The sequence below is a fragment of the Capricornis sumatraensis genome, chromosome 8 (genome assembly GCF_032405125.1).
Source record: "Capricornis sumatraensis isolate serow.1 chromosome 8, serow.2, whole genome shotgun sequence".
Classification (NCBI taxonomy): Eukaryota; Metazoa; Chordata; class Mammalia; order Artiodactyla; family Bovidae; genus Capricornis; species Capricornis sumatraensis.
In genome coordinates this window covers 97,163,888-97,184,333 of record NC_091076.1, presented here as the reverse complement: position 1 = coordinate 97,184,333, position 20,446 = coordinate 97,163,888, and the positions used below count along the sequence as shown (strand labels likewise).

The 20,446-nt window shown below is 44.6% G+C and overlaps 1 protein-coding gene across 1 annotated transcript in view; it reads left to right on the top strand.

The window, feature by feature from the left end:
- Positions 1 to 20,446, top strand: part of MARCHF10 (membrane associated ring-CH-type finger 10) — an 89,797-nt gene that overhangs the window by 9,062 nt on the left and 60,289 nt on the right. Inside the window, exon 2 of the mRNA XM_068978969.1 lies at positions 4,822 to 4,941. Within this exon, the coding sequence (XP_068835070.1) occupies positions 4,822 to 4,941 (120 nt within the window). The remainder of the gene's footprint in view (positions 1 to 4,821; positions 4,942 to 20,446) is intronic.

Sequence of the window (20,446 nt, the reverse complement as noted above, 5' to 3'; positions counted from 1 at the left end):
GACTTTACTGACCTCTCCAGCTGACTCTTTTTAGTTTTAGCTTGGTTAATTCTATCATTTGGTGTCTGTTTAACTTATTATAGTTACTATTCAGTATTGGGGGCGGGGTGTTCTTATTTAAATTATTTATTAAAACAAACACTGTCCAGAATTATTTAAAAGGCTTGCTATCTATTGAATAATGGCATCATTTTTGAAAATAACAAACTGAGGGCTGAAATCAAGATTGCTGAGAGAAATATCAACAACCTCAGATAAGCAGAAAATACCATTCTAATGGCAGAAAGTAAAGAGGAGCTAAAGAGCCTCTTGATGAAGGTGAAAGAAGAGAGTGAAAAGGCTGGCTTAAAACAGAACATTCCGAAAACTAAGATCATGGCACCCAGTCCCATCACTTCATGGCAAGTAGATGGGGAAATAGTGGAAACAGTGTCAGATTTTATATTCTTGGGCTTCAAAATCACTGCGGATGGTGCCTGCATCCATGAAATTAAAAGACGCTTGCTCCTTGGAAGAAAAGCTATAACAAACCTAGACAGTATTAAAAAGCAGAGACATCACTTTGCTGACAAAGGTCCATATAGTCAAAGCTATGGTTTTTCCAGTAGTCATGTATAGATGTGAGAGTTGGACCGTAAAGAAGGCTGAGTGCTGAAGAATTGATGCTTTTGAACTACGGTGCTGGAGAAGACTCTTAAGAGTCCCTTGGACAACAAGGAGATCAAATCAGTCAATCCTAAAGGAAATCAACTCTGAATATTCACTGAAAGGAACTGATGCTGAAGCTCCAGGCCACATGATGCAAAGAGCCAACTCATTGGAAGAGACATTGATGCTGGGAAAGACTGAGGGCAGGAGGAGAAGGGGCGGCAGAGGATGAGATGTTTGGATGGTATCACCAACTCAATGGACAAGAGTTTGAGCATACTCTTAGAGATAGTGAAGGACAGGGAAGCCTGGCATGCTGCAGTTCATGGGGTCACAAACAGTTGGACACAACTTGGAGATTGAACAACAACAAGGGGAAAAATTCCACCATTTTGGAGTGTTCTCCCTTTCCAAGCAAGGCGGGGTAAAATGACACCTTACTCCTAAGTATCCAGGATTCACCTTGCTGCAGGTACCACCTGGCTGCTGTAGATGAACCCTGAGACCAGTGCTTCATTTGCCAATCAGTTTTGAAGCACAGTGTAACTGATTCTCTGTTCCCAAGTCCAAGTGGTAAATGTTTTGTTAATATCAGGTCATTTCTACTCTTAACCTTGTGGCAGAATATTGGCTTTCCCCTTGGCCATGAAATTCTGGCAAATCCTTCAAGGAAGGAGATGAATTTTCTAACAGAGGGAAAAACATGTGGAAGAAATCTTTCCTTTCTTAACTCAGGCAGGAAAAGGGAGATGTCAGGCCTGGTTTAGAAATAAGATTGTCTTTATGCTGCATTTCTTTACTGTAGCAGTGGATAATTCAGCTCTGGCAGGACAAAGGTGAGTTCAGTTATTGGACCTATAGAAATTCTGCAACAAGTTTTGCTATATTGCAGTATTTAAAATGTCAGTTGAGGGCTTCCTTGGCAGCTCAGTGGTAAAGAATCCACCTGCCAGTACAGGGCTCATGGGTTTGATCCCTGATCAGGGAAGATCCCACGTGCCATGGAGCAGCTAAGACGGTGCACCGCAACTGTTGAGCCTATGCTCTAGAGCCCAGGAGCCCTTGAGCCCAGGAGCCCTCGAGCCCAGGAGCCCATGCTCTGCAACAATAGAAGCCACCGCAATGAGAAGCCTGCACACCGCAACTAGAGTATGCCCCACTCGCTGCAACTAGAGAAAGCCAGCACAGCAATGAAGACCCAGCACAACCAAAAATAAATAAATAAGTAAAGTTATTTTTTAAAAGTGATGAAACAATTGGAAGGGAAACCATATGCAAAGAGAGGAAGGGAAGGAGGAAGAGATGAGAAGAGAAGAGAAATAAATCAGGGTCCATACTTCACATAGGGCTTCCCAGGTGGCACTACTGGTAAAGAACCCACCTGCCAATGCAGGAGATGTGCGTTCCATCCCTGGGTTGCAGAAGGTCCCCTGGAGAAGGGTACAGCAACCTGCTCTAGTATTCTTGCCTGGAGAATCCCATGGATAGAGAAGCCTAGTTGGGCTAGTCCATAGGATTGAAAAGAGTCAGACACGACTGAAGTCACTTAGCATGTATATTCATATCATGGTGGTGGTTTAGTCACTAAGTTGTGTCTCACTCTTGCAACCCCATGGACTGTAGCCCACAGGTTCCTCTGTCCATAGGATTTTCCAGGCAAGAATACTGGAGTGGGTTGCCATTTTCTTCTCCAGGAGATCTTCCAGACCCAGGGATTGAACCTAGGTCTCCTGGGCTGAAAGCAGATTCTTTACCAACTGAGCCACCAGGGAAGCCCTTCGTATCATATATAAAGTTAATTCCAAATAGATTATAGGTCTATATGTAAAACTGTAAAACTTTTAGGAAAAAAAATAGGAGGAAGGCTTTGTTACCTTGGGTTATGAAAAGTGTCCTTAGATACACCAAAAGCACTATGCAAAAATAAATAAAAATTTTAAAGCCAGATAAAGATAAATATCATATGAATATCGCTCATGTGTAGAATTGTTAAAAAAAAAAAGAAGAAATCATTCATACAAGTGAACTTATATACAAAACAGAAATAGACCTACAGACATAGAAAACAAGTTTATGGCTACCAAAGGGGAAGCGAGAGTTTGGAATTAATATAAACACACTACTACATATAAAATAGATAATCAACAAGTACCTACTATATACAGGGAACTATACTCAGTATTTTGTAACAACCTATATGGGAAAATAATCTGAAAAAAGTGATTCATATATCTGAATTACTTCATTGTACACCAGAAACTAACACAGCATTGTATATCAACTATACCTCAAAAACAAAAAATCCATTGACATGCCCATATAACACAATAGCCTTGGGTTTTGTTCAGTCCTAACATTGGAGAGCGAAAAAGTTGGCTTAAAGCTCAACATTCAGAAAACGAAGATCATGGCATCCAGTCCCATCACTTCATGGGAAATAGATGGGGAAACAGTGGAAACAGTGTCAGACTTTATTTTGGGGGGCTCCAAAATCACTGCAGATGGTGTTTGCAGCCATGAAATTAAAAGACGCTTACTCCTTGGAAGGAAAGTTATGACCAACCTAGATAGTATATTCAAAAGCAGAGACATTACTTTGCCAACTAAGGTCCGTCTAGTCAAGGCTATGGTTTTTCCTGTGGTCATGTATGGATGTGAGAGTTGGACTGTGAAGAAGGCTGAGCGCCGAAGAATTGATGCATCTGAACTGTGGTGTTGGAGAAGACTCTTGAGAGTCCCTTGGACTGCAAGGAGATCCAACCAGTCCATTCTGAAGGAGATCAGCCCTGGGATTTCTTTGGAAGGAATGATGCTAAAGCTGAAGCTCCAGTACTTTGGCCACCTCATGTGAAGACTTGACTCATTGGAAAAGACTCTGATGCTGGGAGGGATTGGGGGCAGGAGGAGAAGGGGACGACCGAGGATGAGATGGCTGGATGGCATCACGGACTCAATGGACGTGAGTCTGAGTGAACTCCGGGAGATGGTGATGGACAGGGAGGCCTGGCGTGCTGCGATTCATGGGGTCGCAAAGAGTCGGACACAACTGAGCGACTGAACTGAACTGAATACTGGAAGAGAAATATTTTGGTACTAAATTTTGTTTTAAAAAATGGAACAATTCTTCGGTTGTTTTATTTATTTTTGCATTTGGGAATAGATAGTTCCCTCCAGAACAAAAAGGAAATTTAGCTAACATTAAGTGCTAGATGCTGGGGGATTCAAAAGATAAGACATGGTCTTTACCCTCAGGATTTCTTGCTAATCAGCAGGAGAAACAGGCTCAAAAAATAAAACTAAATACAATAGTGGAACAGTTGCATAATTCAAGTCATGTACGTATACAGGAGCAATTAACAGGGCCTGGGGAAGAATATACCCTGAGTCATGGTAGAAACCACAGGGATGAGATGCCCTATGAGCTGGTTCTTAGCAGATAAGCAGGGTTTGCCAAGAAAGCATGCTGCAAAAGCTATTCCAAGTGGCAGGAACAGCATGTGCTAAAGCCCTCACGTGTGAAAATCCTTATCCTGTAGCTGGAAATCTACAGAATTCTTACCCTGTAGCTTGGAATCTGACCCAAGGGGTTACAGAGCAATGAAGGTGAGCATGAGAAGAATGAAGATAGTAAGAACGAGGGGAGGGATAAATTAGGAGTTTGGGGATTAACAGATACACACTACTATATATAAAATAAACAATAAGGACCTGTTGTATAGCACAGGGAACCACATTCAATATCTTGTAGTAACCTATAGAATCTAAAGAATATGTGTGTGTAAATTAACATTGTGTGTAATAACATTGTAAATTAACCATACTTCAGTTTTTTTTAAAAAAAAAAGGAGGCTGAGAACAGAAAGAGAAGTAAGTACAGTGTTCTAGGAAGAGCTAGAAGGCAGCTCTAAAAGGCAGCTTTGGGGTAAGTACTTGACAAAATGCCTCTGTTGTTTGAATTTAGGAAGGCAGCAGCTAATATTCTTGACCTGGCATTTAGGGCAAAGAGAGGAGGAAATGATGCCTGGGTATCTTTACACCTGATAAGAGGTATTGGTAACACTTAGAGATGGACGTCTGTATTGCATGTTCCTCATAATAGGCATTCCAAGCATAAACTTATCAGAGCTAGTTGTAGACCTAAGCCAAAGAAACATTTTTGTTTTTATTCTGCAGGCTTGTCTAAGACGACAGGAATACAGAAGAGACCCAAATGAGAAGAAACGAGATCAATTTTGGGGGCAAGAGACAAATTTTGAGAGATCCCAGTTTTCAAGCGGGTCATCTTCCAAACAGGTACTTAGAACTCTGGGAGACACTTTTTTTGCTGCAGAGGGTGTGTGTGTCTGTGAAGAATTTCAAAGGGCAGGGCAGGGAGAGACAGCGGCAGAAGCTCTCATCCTGCGTACCACCCCTACCAGGCCTGCTCCTCCTCTGCTGTGTGACCCTCCTTCTTCACCCTGTTGAGTCTCACTCTTCTCTCCTATATATAAAGGGTACAGTGGAGAGGTACCATCCAAATCAGAAACGCTGTGACCATTTAAGAGCTGGAAGCACTGGGCCTTCTAAAGTGCAGTATCATATCTATATACCTATATCTCTGGCTACTTGATCTGTCTATATGGAGACATATGCAGGCTTATGATCTTACCATTGCATTGCTTAGTATAGATTTTATTTCAAATAGAGTAAAATGCAGTAATAATTGCATCATGTAATAAACTAGAAATTGTTCAAGGATTTTTGTCTGGATGATACTAATAAATAAGACGACCAATATAGGAACTTCCCTGGCGGTCCAGTGGTAAAGAATCCAGCTGCCAAGGCAGGGGGCACAGGCTCAGTCCCTGGTGTGGGAAGACTCCACATGCCTCGGGGCAACAAAACCGGTGTGCCAGAACTCCCAGCCCTCGTGCTGCAACTAGATTACGCTCCACAAGAGAACCCACCGCAGTGAGTGAGAAGCCTGTGTACGGCAACAAAGACCTGGTGCAACCAAAAATAAAGATAAATAAACAAAGTTAAAACAAATGAGATCAGGAATCTGCCTGCATAGCAGGAGGCCCAGGTCCAGTCCCTGGGTGGGGAAGATCCCCTGCAGAAGGAAATGGCAACCCACTCCAGTATTCTTGCTGGGAAAATTACATAGACAGAGGAGCCTGGTGGGCTACAGTCCATGGGGCTGCAAAGAGTCAGACAAGACTTAGCCACTAGACTACTCCAACATAACAGCAATATGAAAATGATAACAACAGCAGTAATAGTTACCATCACTTGAGTGATTACAATGTTCCAGTATCATGCTAGGCGCTTTTACCTATTCATTTATTTAATTCTCATAAATCTCTTTGCAGGTTATAGCCTCATTTTATAGATGAGAAAACTGAGCCTTAGAAAAATTAAGAAAGTTTACCTAAGATTTCACAGCCAGTATGCCCTGGTGGCTCAAACAGTAAAGAATCCACCTGCAATGCAGGAGACCCGGTTTTGACCCCTGAGTCAGGAAGATCCCCTAGATCTTCAGGTCAGGAAGATCTTTCTTCCCCTGGAAAAGGAAATGGCAACCCACTCCATTATCTTTGCCTGGAGAATTCCATGGACAGAAGAGCCTGATGGGGTAGTCTATGGGGTCGCAGAGAGTCAGACACGACTCAGCAACTAACACACACACACACACACACACACACAGATTCCTTTCCAGGCAGTCTGACCCCTGAGAGGGTGGCTCTGAACCACTGAGCTGTATGATCATATTTCATGTTTAAGATCTTATCTGTGTAAGGTTTTACTTATCCTATGTAAGCACTGAATACCGCAGGCTGCATTCAATACTGGTTGTTAGTATGGAGAACTGATTTAAGATGAGTAATATGCCTTTTATGAATTCTTATTTAATATTTTATGCCTAAAATATACTCTGGAGGATGGACTCTTTTCTATCAGTGGTGTGGATCCCTGAGATAGATCCTGGATACCTGATATCAATCAAGTTCTCGTTGGGATTTCTTCTCTAATCTAGGACATTCACATAGCAGTTATTTAATGTTCAAAGGACACCTTAAAAACATCAGTGATTGATGATTATGGGAGAGACCTATCTATACTCCCTATTAAGGAACATAAGATTGCACAATAAAACGTTCCCCCTAAAGCCCGAAGGTGAAGGAAACTACCTCACAATATTGGCAGCTCTGAGAAGAGCACGCTGCCTGCATCTTTTCCTGTTTGCTGTTATTGTTTAGTTGTTAAGTTGTGTCTGACTCTTTTGTGATCCCATAGATGGTAGCCCATCAGGCTCCTCTGTCCAAGGGATTTCCCAGGCAAGAATGCTGGTGTGGGCTGCCATTTCCTACTCCAGGGGATCTTCCCGACCTGGGATCAAACCCACATCTTCACTGGCAGGCACATTCTTTTCCACTGAGCCACCAGGGAAGCCCACCTTTTCCTGTTACTCAAGGACTAAATAAAATGCCTGGTGCTGATTAAACTTAGGGAGTGAGATTAATCCAAAATTTAAATCTAGTTTGGCTAGAACAAGACATTTTTAGCATTAAGATAAATTCTCCCAGTTTTGCACTTAGAAACAAAAATCAAGGACAGATGAAAACAAAAAAAAAAGTAACGTAATTTCAGTCAAACAGTAGCATGTAGCAATCTTCCTAGACTGGAATTACTAAACAAATAGGCAGCTGGGTTCTTCTTCTATTTACATGCAAAGTCTCACGTGCAGAGTCTTGGCCATTTTGCACGGCAACACTCATGCATTTGGGATATTCTAGGACTTGAAGTTTCATGCTGTAAAAATTACTCATTCTTTAAGGCAGGCATCTCCAACCTCCGGGATCTGATCCCTGATGATCTGAGGTGGAGCTGATGTAATAATAATAGAAATCAGTGCACAATAAATGTAATGTGCTTGAATCATCCTGAAATCATCCCCCTACCCCTGATTTGTGGAAAAATTGTCTTCCACGAAACTGGTCCCTGGTGCCAAAAAGATTGGGGACTGCTGCTTTAAGGCAGCATTGCAAAATACTCAGACCACATCTAAAAAAGGACTCAGCTGTACATATAAAAGTAATTATGAAATAAAGACAAAAATATGTGGTGAACTGCATAAAACTGGCAATTTCTAAAGCCCAAGGACAGGATTTTTCACGTTGGCTTTGTGTCATGGCACCTCAGTATGTCAGAGAACTCAAAACATGACTGAATACTCCCGATTTTTTCCAGATGATGCTGTCCCAAGGGCTTGGGTATTGATTGTACAAGTGCCAGGGCTGCCCTGATGGCCTTTCTGCATTGCAGGAGACCGGGGTTCTATCCCTGGGTTGGGAAGATATCCTGGAGAAGGCAATGGCTACCCACTGCAGTATTCTTGCTTGGAGAATTTCATGGACAGAGGAGCCTGATGGGCTACAGTCCATGGGGTTGCCAAGAGTCAAACACAACTGACATTTTCAGTTTTCACTGTTGTACAAGTGCCTTCCAGGCTGCACCTTCTCTATCAGGAAAAGCGACAAAACACTGCTACATTTAAAATGGATAATCAACAAGGACCTACTGTAAAGCACATGGAACTCTGCTCAATATTATGTGGCAGCTTGAATAGGAGGGGAGTTTAGAACTGGACATGGAACAACAGGCTGGTTCCAAATAGGAAAAGGAGTATGTCAAGGCTGTATATTGTCACCCTGCTTATTTAACGTATGTGCAGAATACATCATGACAAACGCTGGGCTGAAGGAAGCACAAGCTGGAATCAAGACTGCCAGGAGAAATATCAATAACCTCAGATATGCAGATGACACTACCCTTATGGCAGAAAGTGAAGAACTAAAGAGCCTCTTGATGAAAGTGAAAGAGGAGAGTAAAAACGTTGGCTTAAAGCTCAACATTCAGAAAACTTAAATCATGGCATCCGGTCCCATCACTTCATGGCAAATAGATGGGGAAACAGTGGAAACAGTGGCTGACTTTATTTTTCCGGGCTCCAAAATCACTGCAGATGGTGATTGCAGCCACAAAATTAAAAGACACTTACTCCTTGGAAGGAAAGTTATGACCAACCTAGTCAGCATATTGAAAAGCAAAGACATTACTTTGCCAACAAAGGTCCATCTAGTCAAGGCAATGGTTTTTCCAGTAGTCTTGTATGGATGTGAGAGTTGGACCATAAAGAAAGCTGAGCACCTAATAATTGATGCTTTTGAACTGTGGTGATGAAGACGACTCTTGAGAGTCCCTTGGACTGTGAGGAGATCCAACCAGTCCATCCTAAAGGAGATCAGTCCTGCGTGTTCATTGGAAGGACTGATGTTGAAGCTGAAACTCCAACTTTGACCACCTGATGTGAAGAGCTGACTCATTTGAAAAGACCCTGATGCTGGGAAAGATTGAAGGTGGGAGGAGAAGGGAACGACAGAGGATGAGATGGTTGGATGGCATCACCGACTCGATGGACATGGGTTTGGGTGGACTCCGGGAGCTGGTGATGGACCGGGAGGTCTGGTTGGACACGACTGAATGCCTGAACTGAACTTGGAAGGGAATGGATACACATATATGTATAACTGAGTCCCTTCTCTGTTCACCTGAAGCTATCACATTATTTGTTAATAGGCTATACCCCAGTACAAAATAAAAAGTATTTTTTTAAATCAGAAAAAATAATAGTGATTAACCCAATTAATATTTCTTACAAACCTATAAAATTATATCAATTTTATTGAATTTATCCATATTATAAATAATGAGGGCAGTCATAACCCTATTTAAACCCTATTTATTAATAAGCTAAGGACTTACGTGAAGAAGGAAATGGCAACCCACTTCAGTATTTCTTGCCTGGAGAATTCCATGGACAGGGGAGCCTGGTGGGCTACAGTCCATGGGGTCGCAAAGAGTTGGACATGACTGAGCACACACACGTAAGGACTTAAGTACCAAGATAGATTCTCTAAGTCATTAATCACAAAACATTGGATTGGCAATAAATGTGGGAATATTTTATCCTACAAAGTAATATTTAATTAAAGGAAAACTAAAGGGTTGATTTACAAGGTTAAAAAAAAAAAGTGACGAAGTTCGAGCTTTCCACAGTGAATTTCACCTCTGCTTTACTCCCTGTATTAGAGACATTCCTTGCAGGATCTTGGAGGGGCTTGCCTCTGGATACAAAAGTGCAGGCAGGGCAAGGTGAGGGGAGATGTAACTCAAGGCATCCTTCTCAACAGCCATCTGGCTTGTGTGCTCATAATGCTAATCACGCCTCACTCCATCTTGTGACTTCTGCCTGGTACAAGTGAAGCCAGAGAACCCTTATGTTAGCAGTCCTCAACCTTTCTGGCACCAGAGACCAGTTTTGTGGAAGACAATTTTTCCACAGACTCGGGGGAAGGGGATGGTTTGGGGGGATGAGTCAAGCATATTACATTTATTAGGCACTTTATTTCTATTATTATATTATGATGTACAATGAAATAATTATACAACTCACCATAATGCAGAATCGGTGGGATTTACTATGGTCTCTGTGCAGTCAAACCTCTCTGCTAATAATAATCTGTATTCCACCTCAGGCCATCAGGCATTAGATTCTGATCAGGACTGTACAACCTCCTGCTGCTGCTGCTAAATCGCTTCAGTCGTGTCCAACTCTGTGAGACCCCATAGATGGCAGCCCACCAGGCTCCTCTGTCCCTGGGATTCTCCAGGCAAGAATACTGGAGTGGGGTGCCATTGCCTTCTCCAATGCATGCATGCATGCTAAGTCGCTTCAGTCATGTCCAACTCTGTGCGACCCTATGGACAGCAGCCCACCAGGCTCTTCTGTCCACAGGATTCTCTAGGCAAGAATACTGGAGTGGGTTGCCATTTCCTTCTCCACACAACCTAGATCCCCGCATGCGCATTTCACCATAGGGTTCATGCTCCCATGAGAGTCTAATGCCGCTGATGATCTGACAGGAGGCGGAGCTCAGGCAGTCATGCAAGCCCATGGGGAGCGGCTATAAATACAGATGAAGCTGGCTTCCCTGATGGCTCAGTGGTAAAGAATCCACCTGCCAATGCAGGAGATGCGGGTTCAATCCCTGATCCGGGAAGATTCCACGTGCTGCAAAGCAGCTAAGCCCGTGCGCCACAGCTATTGAGCCTGAGCTCTAGAGCCCCTGGAGCTGCAGCTAGTGGTACACATGCCTAGAGCCTGTTATCCACAAGGAGAGAAGCCACCACAAGTAGAGAAGCCACCACAATGAGAAGCCCGGGCACTGCAGCGAAGCGTGGCCCCTGCTCGCCACGGCCTGGAGAAAAGCCCGAGCAGCAACGGAGACCCAGCAGAGCCAAAAATAAAGAAATACAATTATTTTTAATAAGTATATAACAAATATTTTTTAAAGAGAAGAAGAATGTAACAAATATTGTTAAAAGAGAAAAAAAAAGCAAAGAAAGGGGCAGGAGAAAGATACAGTCCAATGAGGTAGCGTAAACCCAATCCAAGCTCTCTTCCTTAGGAGAACACTCGCCTGAGTAATATCTTTGTGTAGATGGCTATGGCTGAAAAATCGAGGGGAGGATTTACCTCTGATTGGAGAAGGCAAGTTCATTCCCCGATTCAGTAGGTTGTGTGAGAGTGGATGGCTTAATCCGTGGAAATTTTTCCGACTGTACAGTCATGAGGTAAGGCATGCCACCACCTCATTTTGACACTTGTATTACAATTTCCATTACTTGTTCATTCCTTAACCCACTCTCAGGCCATCAGAATGCTGATGGGCCTGGAATAAGTGAGGCATTTGCCATGAAGTGATAGCTACAGTATCAAGAAATCATTTCCAAGTACCTGCCTGGGGGGGTGGTCAGATCCCCAAATATGCAGTTAACATGGCAGCCCTTCCCTTATGGCCCAGCCTCCTTACTCCTGAGGCTTTAACCACTGGTTATGCAGAGACGGTGTTCAATCTAAATCCAAGATAAAGCAATCATCGGCAAGCCTGTGCTGAGGTGGTCTTTAAAGCAGCACCTTCTAGAAAAGGGAACCCTTCTACACTGTGGGTGGGAATGGAAGTCGGTGTAGCCACTGTGGAAAATGACATGGAGGTTCCCTAGAAAACTAAAAATAGAATAACCACATGATCCAGCAATCCCACTCCTGGGCATTTATCCAGACAAAATTGTAGTTCAAAAATACACATGCACACCTATGCTCATAGCAGCACTATTCACAAGAGCCACAATATGGAAATAACCTAAATATCCACCAACGGATGGATAAAAATGATGTGGTACATATATACGATGGAATACTACTCAGCCATTAAAATAAAATAGTGCCCCTTGCAGTAGCATGGATACAATTAGAGACTGTCATACTAAATAAAGTCAGAAAGAGAAAGACAAATACCATATGATATCATCTATATGTGGGATCTAAAAGATGACACAAATGAACTTACCTATGAAACAGAAACAGACTCCCGCACATAAAGAACAGACTTACGGTTGCCAACGGGAAGAGGTTTGGGGGAGGGATGGAGGGGGAGGTTGGGGCTAGCAGGTGTAAGCCATTATATATGGAAGGGATAAACAACAAGGTCTTGCTGTATAAAACAGTGAACTATATTCAATATACTGTGATAAACCATAATGGAAAAGAATATAAAAGAGAAGGTCTGTACGTGTATAACTGAATCGCTTTGCTGTGCAGCCGAAATTAATGCAACACTGTAAATCAACTACACTTCAGGTTTTAAAAATTACCAAAAAATTAAATAAATAAAGTGGCTCCTCCTAAATACATTTAAGTTAGTGACGTGACGCAGTACAAAGAACACTTACCATCGAGGGCCAGCTCTGCCCCTCATTACAGTGCAAATTCAGACAAAGCACTTTACTTCTAAGTACTTCAATTTCCCATCAAGGAGATCCTCATTATTATGCTATTATCTCATGGGATCACTGTAAGAATGAGTGAGCCTCTCAAGTGTCATACTAACATTAGATTCATTATAAATTGCCTTGGTGTCCAGCTATTTCTGCAAATGATGCTCCAACACTTATCTATGGAGGAGCAGCTCCTGAGGCTTCTAGAGTGCCTTCTTTCCCCTCAGCCTGGTCCCAGGCAACATGTCTAAAAGCCAACCTAATGTAGCAACTTAATTTTAGACCCTTTGCGAAGTTACCTACAACCGTCTGAGCTGTTTAATCAAATTAGAATTTAACAGGGAAATAAATAGCAGCTCCACAGAACCAATGAGACCTTGGATGATTTAGCAGATTAAAGGGCAAAGCACGGGCTTTTGTGGTGGTCCAGTGGTTAAGACTGTGCTTCCATAAAGGGAGTGCAGGTTGAGTCCCTGGAAGCGGAGCTAAGATTCCTCATTTCTTGCCATCAAAAAGCCAAGCCATAAAACAGAAACAATATTGTAACAAATTCAATAAAGACTTTTAAAATGATCCACGTCAAAAAAAAAAAAAATATATATATATATATATATAAAGCAAAGCAGTCTCTCAGTATAAACAGGAAAGAGTGTCCCCAGGACACTGATGGCCCAGAGGAGCCTGCTGTGATGACAGGGACACCAGGATATTTTGCCCTCTCAAGACTTCACAGAGAAGGGTCAGGAGCCCTGATCTCCCCACAGAAATGGTGAAACTGACTGGGGGACGGGAACCTTCAATGGAGAAAGTCATCATGGACCCTTCTCGTCTTCTAAGACCCTGCATCCGTGCCAGCTGGGAATTTCCAAAAGCACAAACGTCAAGGATTGAAGACACAGAGTACAGTATTTACAGTATCGGCAAAGAAGGTGACCAGCCCTCAGCTTTTCAAGAGCACCCTTCGCTAACAGGAATAGGATTATCATCCTCCCAGCATCAGCAACTGAGCAGCTCGATGTCTAGCTCCCACGTCACAAGGACCCAACATGACACTGGAGGGCGGCGGTGAACCTGACTCCAGCAGCAGCTGGCTCTGCCCCAGGCCTGGCTCAGCAGGATGTTTACCTCCGCGAGATCACCTGAGCCTTCCAGAAGGCAAGGTAGACTCAAGTGTGGAGGCGGCTCCCCAACACAAACATTTTTAATTGTTTTGTTCATGATCATCCACACAAACTTGAGAGGTTGAAATGAAAAGTAAAGCCTCTTCGAGTAATCTGCAGTGGCTTAAAAAGTCAGAATGTGTGTTCATACATGAAGGCAGCAAAAACATAAAACTGTGCCATTTAATACAGTGGACATAAGCCACGCGAGACTATATGAATTAATTAAAATAAAATTGTGAATGAAGTTCCAGGTTCAGTAGCCACTTGCAGAAATCCTATGGAACAGCACGGCTCCAGATTATGTTGTTGTTTAGTTGCTAAATTGTGTCTGACCCCATGGACTATAGCCTGCCCGGCTCCTCTGTCTGTGGGATTTCCAGGCAAAAACACTGCAGTGGGTTCCCATTTCCTTCTCCAGGGGATCTTCCTGATCCAAGGTTCAAACCTGTGTCTCCGGCACTGCAGGTGGGTTCTTTACCACTGAAACACTACGAAAGTGCTCCAGATCACAGTCAAGTCCAAAAGATAAGACAAGATCTCGTGGGCCAGGAAGGAGTTTTGTTTCCCAGAAATCAGCCCTGCATAATCCAAACTACAGTGCTTTGCCCGTGACAGCTCCTTGCAAACGTTCGCTCTCGGATGATGAGTCAGCTGGCTTGCTTTGCATTTGGGTTTTCCTCCAGCCTGGGTATATTTGCATGCCTCCTTTCACTACCTTTCTCTTCAGCCTCTCCTGCCTGTGAAAACCTTGAGCCTCTCCTCTTTCAAACGGCTCTCAGGGAGTTGTTTCTTCTCCATTAATCTGTCAGTGTCAACCTACCCAACACCCTTGGGGGTGTCACAGAAGCAGCCAGCTTAGCACATGGCATATGTGTTCTGTGACTCATTCTTTTGATTTTCTCTAACTTCTACTTGTGTGTTGCCAGACTCCCCTTGGGCTGGGCCTCCCATCCTTCTGGCCCTGGGGGCTGTGTGTGGCTGAGGCAGGTCACACACACACACACACACACACACACACACACACACACACACACACACACAGGTTCCAACTGCCCCACCCTGGGAGGCTGTGAGTCATCCCTAACACCTGGCCAGGTGTTGTTCTGCCGCCACCTTGACTCTAGCACAGATTCCGCGCCCTCCAGGTGCCCCTGAGTGACAACACACCTCCGCCCCGCCTCTGGAACCCGACATGGACGTCAGGGCGATGGAATGCGCAGCCCACGGTTTGCCGGGTGCACACCTGTGAGAATCTTCGCTTGAGTTTGTTTTGCCTGAACTTCTTTCGGCCCAGGAGAATTCTGGAGACCCTTAGACTCCTCCTCCCTCTCCTCACATCTGACAGCTGTCAGACACCAGAGCTGGACTGTCTTACCTTCCTCTGTCTTGAGATCTGTCCACCAGCACCTCCCTTTACACAGCTCTGTCCTTTTTTCTTTTTGCCTGGATTATTGTAGGAGCCATTTTCCTGGTCATTTCACCTTCACCTCAACCCTTCTGGCCAGTGTCCTAGGCAGCAGTAAGAATGATCCTTCTAAAAGCAAATTAGATTGTGTCGCTCTGCTATTAAAAGTTCTTTAGTGGGGACTTCCCTGGTGGGCCAGTGGCTAAGACTCTGAGCTCCCAATGCAGGGGGCCCAGGTTCCATCCCTGGTCAGGGAACTAGGTCCTACATGCCGCAACTAAAGGTCCCGTGTGCTGCTACTAAGACCGAGTGCAGCCAAATAAATAAATGTTTTTTTAAAAAAGTTCTCTAGCGGTTCCCCATTGTCTTGGGATCAAGTTCAAACACCTTAGCAAAGTGTTTGATGGCCCTGATGGCCCTCAAGGCCATTGGTGGCCTGACTCTCAACTCTGCAAGCACCTCCTTTGGGAAGAGCTTCCGAGCAGCTACTGGGGGGTCCAGTGGTTTTGTTTTCGTTCCTTCACTGTGTCCCCATACCACTCTCCAGGCTCAAGCCCACCTTAGAACATGTGTCTGTCTCCTCCTCAGGCTGGGGGTCACTCAGGAGCAGGCCCTCGTGGTTACTCCATTTCCAGTGCCCACCACATGCTAAGCACTCCATGAATGCTTGAAGACTGACAGTCGCAAGACCATTTTAGGAATATGCTCATGTTGAAGTCATAGTGATGCAGCCGGAGCAGGATCCCTCCCCTGAGCAAGAGAAGAAAGCGGGTACTGTTACCAGGGTGGTGAGCAATCCCCAGCCTGGCTTGAAATCATCCAGAGGAGGGTGGTTTGGTGAGACAAGCAGTGAACAAGGGCCAGTCTGGCTCTGAAGATTGAAACTGCCATCAGCCATCTGGAAACAACCTCACTGCTGATGACCAGACTAACCAGCTACAGAGAGCCTGGCTCACCACTCCGCCAAGGGACAGGTGGCAGCTTTAAAGCTCTCGGTGGGTTCCTTTAATCCCAGGTGGGCAAGAATATAGAGACAGAAGAAGCTCTCTCCTACCGTTCAGCACAGGGAAGTCTGCTCAGTATTATGGGGCAGCCAGGATGGGAGGGAGGTTTGGGGGAGAGTGCTGCTGCTGGCTCTGTGTGCTCAGTCGTGTCTGACTCTTTGTGATCCCGAGGACTGTAGCCCACCAGGCTCCTCTGTCCATGGGCTGAGCCAGGCAAGAGTACTAGAGTGGGTTGCCATGCCCTTCTCCAGGGGGTCTTCCCAACCCAGGGATGAAACCCAAATCTCCTGCATTGGCAGGCAGATTCTTTACTGCTGAGCCACCTGGGAAGCCCCTTGGGGGAGAATGGATACTAGTATGTGTGTGGCTGAGTCCCTTTACTGTGCACCTGAAACTACCCCAACACTGTTAATCGGCTATATTCCAATACAAAAGTTAAAAGTTAAAAAAAAAAAAAAACTCATGACTGAGCAGAATCTTTGGAGCTGACCTCTGGACATGAGTCCACCATTGCCTCAGACGGCCGGCTTTTCAGATGAAAGCATCTTTCTTTCCTACTGACACACACACACACACACACAAACACACAAGCAGTTCTCTGTGGACAGAGGAAACTCAGACTAGCCCAAAGTTGACCCAGGACTCACTCATATTTTATAAGAGATCATCTTGGTGTAATTGAACATTTCACCAGGTAACTCACCAGGCTGAACCAGAGGTTTTCTTTGAGATCAGTTCAGTTCAATCACTCAGTCATCTCCGACTCTTTGCAACTCAATAGACTGTAGCACGCCAGGCTTCCCTGTCCATCACCAACTCCTGGAGCTTACTCAAACTCATGTCCATTGAGTCGGTGATGCCATCCAACCATCTTATTCTCTGTCTTCCCCTTCTCCTCCTGCCTTCAATCTTTCCCAGCATCAGGGTCTTTTCAAATGAGTCAGTTTTTCTCATCAGGTGGCCAAAGTATCGGAGTTTCAGCTTTACCATCAGTCCTTCCAATGAATATTCAGGACTGATTTCCTTTAGGATGGACTGGTTGGATCTCCTTGCAGTCCAAGGGACTCTCAAGAGTCTTCTCCAACACCACAGTTCAAAAGCATCAATTCTTCAGCACTCAGCTTTCTTCATAGTCCAACTCTCACATCCATGACCACTGGAAAAACCATAGCTTTGACTAGATGGACCTTTGTTGACAAAGTAATGTCTCTGCTTTTTAATAAGCTTCTAGGTTGGTCATAACTTTTCTCCCAAAGAGCAAACGTCTTTTGATTTCATGGCTGCAGTCACCATCTGCAGTGATTTAGGAGCCCAAAAAATAAAGTCTGTCACTGTTTCCATTGTTTCCCCATCTATTTGCCATGAAGTGATGGGACTGGATGCCATGATCTTAGTTTTCTAAATGATGAGTTTTAAACCAACTTTTTGACTCTCCTCTTTCACTTTCACCAAGAGGTTCTTTAGTTCTTCCTTGCTTTCTGCCACCAGGGTGGTGTCATCTGCATATCTGAGGTTACTGATATTTCTCCCAACAATCTTGATTCCAGCTTGTGCCTCTTCCAGCCTGGCATTTTGCATGATGTACTCTGCATATAAGCTAAATAGCAGGGTGACAATATACAGCCTTGACGTACTCCTTTCCCAATTTGGAACCAGTCTGTTGTCCCATGTCCAGATCTAACTGTTGCTTCCTGACCTGCATACAGGTTTCTCAAGAGGCAGGTCAGGTGGTCTGCTATTCCTATCTCTTAAGAATTTTCCACAGTTTGTTGTGGTCCACACAGTCAAAGGCTTTGGCATAGTCAATAAAGCAGAAGTAGACATTTTTCTGGAACTCTCTTGCTTTTTTGATGATCCAACAGATGTTGGCAATTTGATTTCTGGTTCCTCTGCCTTTTCTAAATCCAGCTTGTACATCTGGAATTTCATGGTTCACACACTGTTGAAGCCTGGCTTGGAGAATTTTGAGTGTTACTTTGCTAGTGTGTGAGATGAGTGTAATTGTGCAGTAGTTTGAACATTCTTTGGCACTGCTTTTCTTTGGGATTCGAATGAAAATTGAACTTTCCCAGTCCTGTGGCTGTTTTCCAAATTTGCTGGCGTATTGAATGCAGCACTTTCACAGCATCATCTTTTAGGATTTGAAACAGCTCCACTGGAATTCCATCACCTCCACTAGCTTTGTTCATAGTGATGCTTCCTAAGGCCCACTTGACTTTGCATTCCAGGATGTCTGTCTCTAGGTGAGTGATCACACCATCATGGTTATCTGGGTCATGAAGATCTTTTTTGTATAGTTCTTCTGTGTATTCTTGCCACCTAGTTCCAAAGAATAGCAAGGAGAGATAAGAAAGCCTTCCTCAGTGATCAATGCAAAGAAATAGAGGTAAACAATAAAATGGGAAAGACTAGAGATCTCTTCAAGAAAATTAGAGATACCAAGGTTGTGATCAGATTACAGAGTAATTGGAAGACCTGGAGCACAGGCCCCTCTGTGGACACAGCCAGGACCCACAGACCTTTCAGAGCAGCAATGGCACGGGCGAATAACTGCATCCCGGCAGAACCAGCAGGGCCTCATTTCTTTTTTGTTTCTGTGCTTTGCCTGAGCTCCACTAGGTAATCTTAAAATAGGGCATGGCAGGAAAATGGGGCAACTGTCAGTTTAAATTGCAGCTGCTTCCAGAGCATCATCCTGCCTTTTCAACAGATAAGCAGGATAGCCTAGGGTCAATCCTTCCACAGGATGACTCTGCCATGCGGCCAGGTCAGACAAACACCAATTGGTTATCCCCACTCAGTGAAATCCACGGTACCGAGCCTTGCTGACATCTGACCCCAAGAGTTCCCCGCGTTAATTGGACTGAGCAGCTCAGAAATTGCATGAGCGAAGATTATAATAAAGTGGCTCTTTTCACATTTTATGTAGTGCTGTGTGTTTCCATTTGCAACCTCTTATTAAAATCCCCTACTTAAAAAAAAAAGATTTCAACTGCTTTTTAAAACCAAAAAACTTGTTAAAAACCTATTAAAATTCAGATATCAAAATTTTAAAAATTTTCAGTTGCAAGATGTGATTATTCAGAGGCATAACTGCATTAAGTATAATTTGTAATTATAGCGTTTCATCCTAAAACCTCCTTTTGTTTTACTGTTACATTGCTTTCTTTTTACAGAATTATAAATCACTGGTGTCCAAGACACTGTGTTGGGTGGTATGGGGCGATAGTGATGAGTAAACTGTGCCTCGCTCCCACCCTCGGGTAGTTCATAGTGTTGGTAAAATAAGACATCACACGAATGCCTGTAGGTCAAGATAGTATCTGATGAGTGTGATAAGAAGGCAAGGGAAACCTGGGAAACCTTCCTGGAGATGCTGATTTTCAGTTGGATATCAAGACACGGGCAGGTGCTGGGGAGCTGGGAGTCGGGGGTGGGGAACCAAGGTAGGGCAGAGGTTACAGGCAGAAGGGACAGCCGGAGTCAAAGAGAGGCACACTGGGGAGCAGGTAAGCAGGCCAGTCTCCCCGCAGCACAGGAAATGAGCACCAGAGCGCCCCCTGGCGGAGGGGGTGGTGGTGTTCACATCCCCCCACAGCCCTTCCTCAGGATCAGGAGGCAGGAGGGTGTCCTTCTTGCTCCCTGACGCTGCTCTCAGACCACCGCTCCCCTGGCTCCGCTGGGGCTTGTGCTGCTTCATTCCACCATTCCCTCCTGCCGTCATCCTTGTTGTCTCCTGGCCACTCTCCCCTCTTCAGTGAGGACCGGCCGTGGCTCCCTTCCTCTCCTGAACTCTGGTCGCAAGCGTGGATCAGCAGTCCCCAACCTTTCTGGCACCAGGGACCGGTTTCATGGAAGACCGTTTTTCCACAGACCAGGGGGCAGGGGATGGTTTGGGGATGATTCAAGCACATTACATTTATTGTGCACTTTATTACTAACCTGATGCCACCGCTGATCGGACAGGAGGTACCGGTCTGTGGTCCAGAGGTGGGGGACCCCTGGCCTAGATGAGTTCAGCATCTACCTGGGTGATCTAGCCACACCCTGCCTCCTCAGGTCCCCAAGCATCTTAAAGGTCCCCCTCCATCCCTCTCTGCTACCCTCCCCAACACCACATCCTAGTCGGCATCATCAGATAAAGTTCTCCATCTCTAAAAATTACTGATCACCACCAGCCTTCCTGCTCGTCTGCTCAACCACTTCTACTGTGGCCCTTCTTCCCATGGGGACCTCTGGCTCACTGGTTCGTCTCCCTCTGCCCTCTTATTGCCCACTCTGGGCTACACTTCCCTCCCAAGCAGGCTGTGTTCTGTGTTTGACCCTCTTAACGTTGCCTTGCCCTT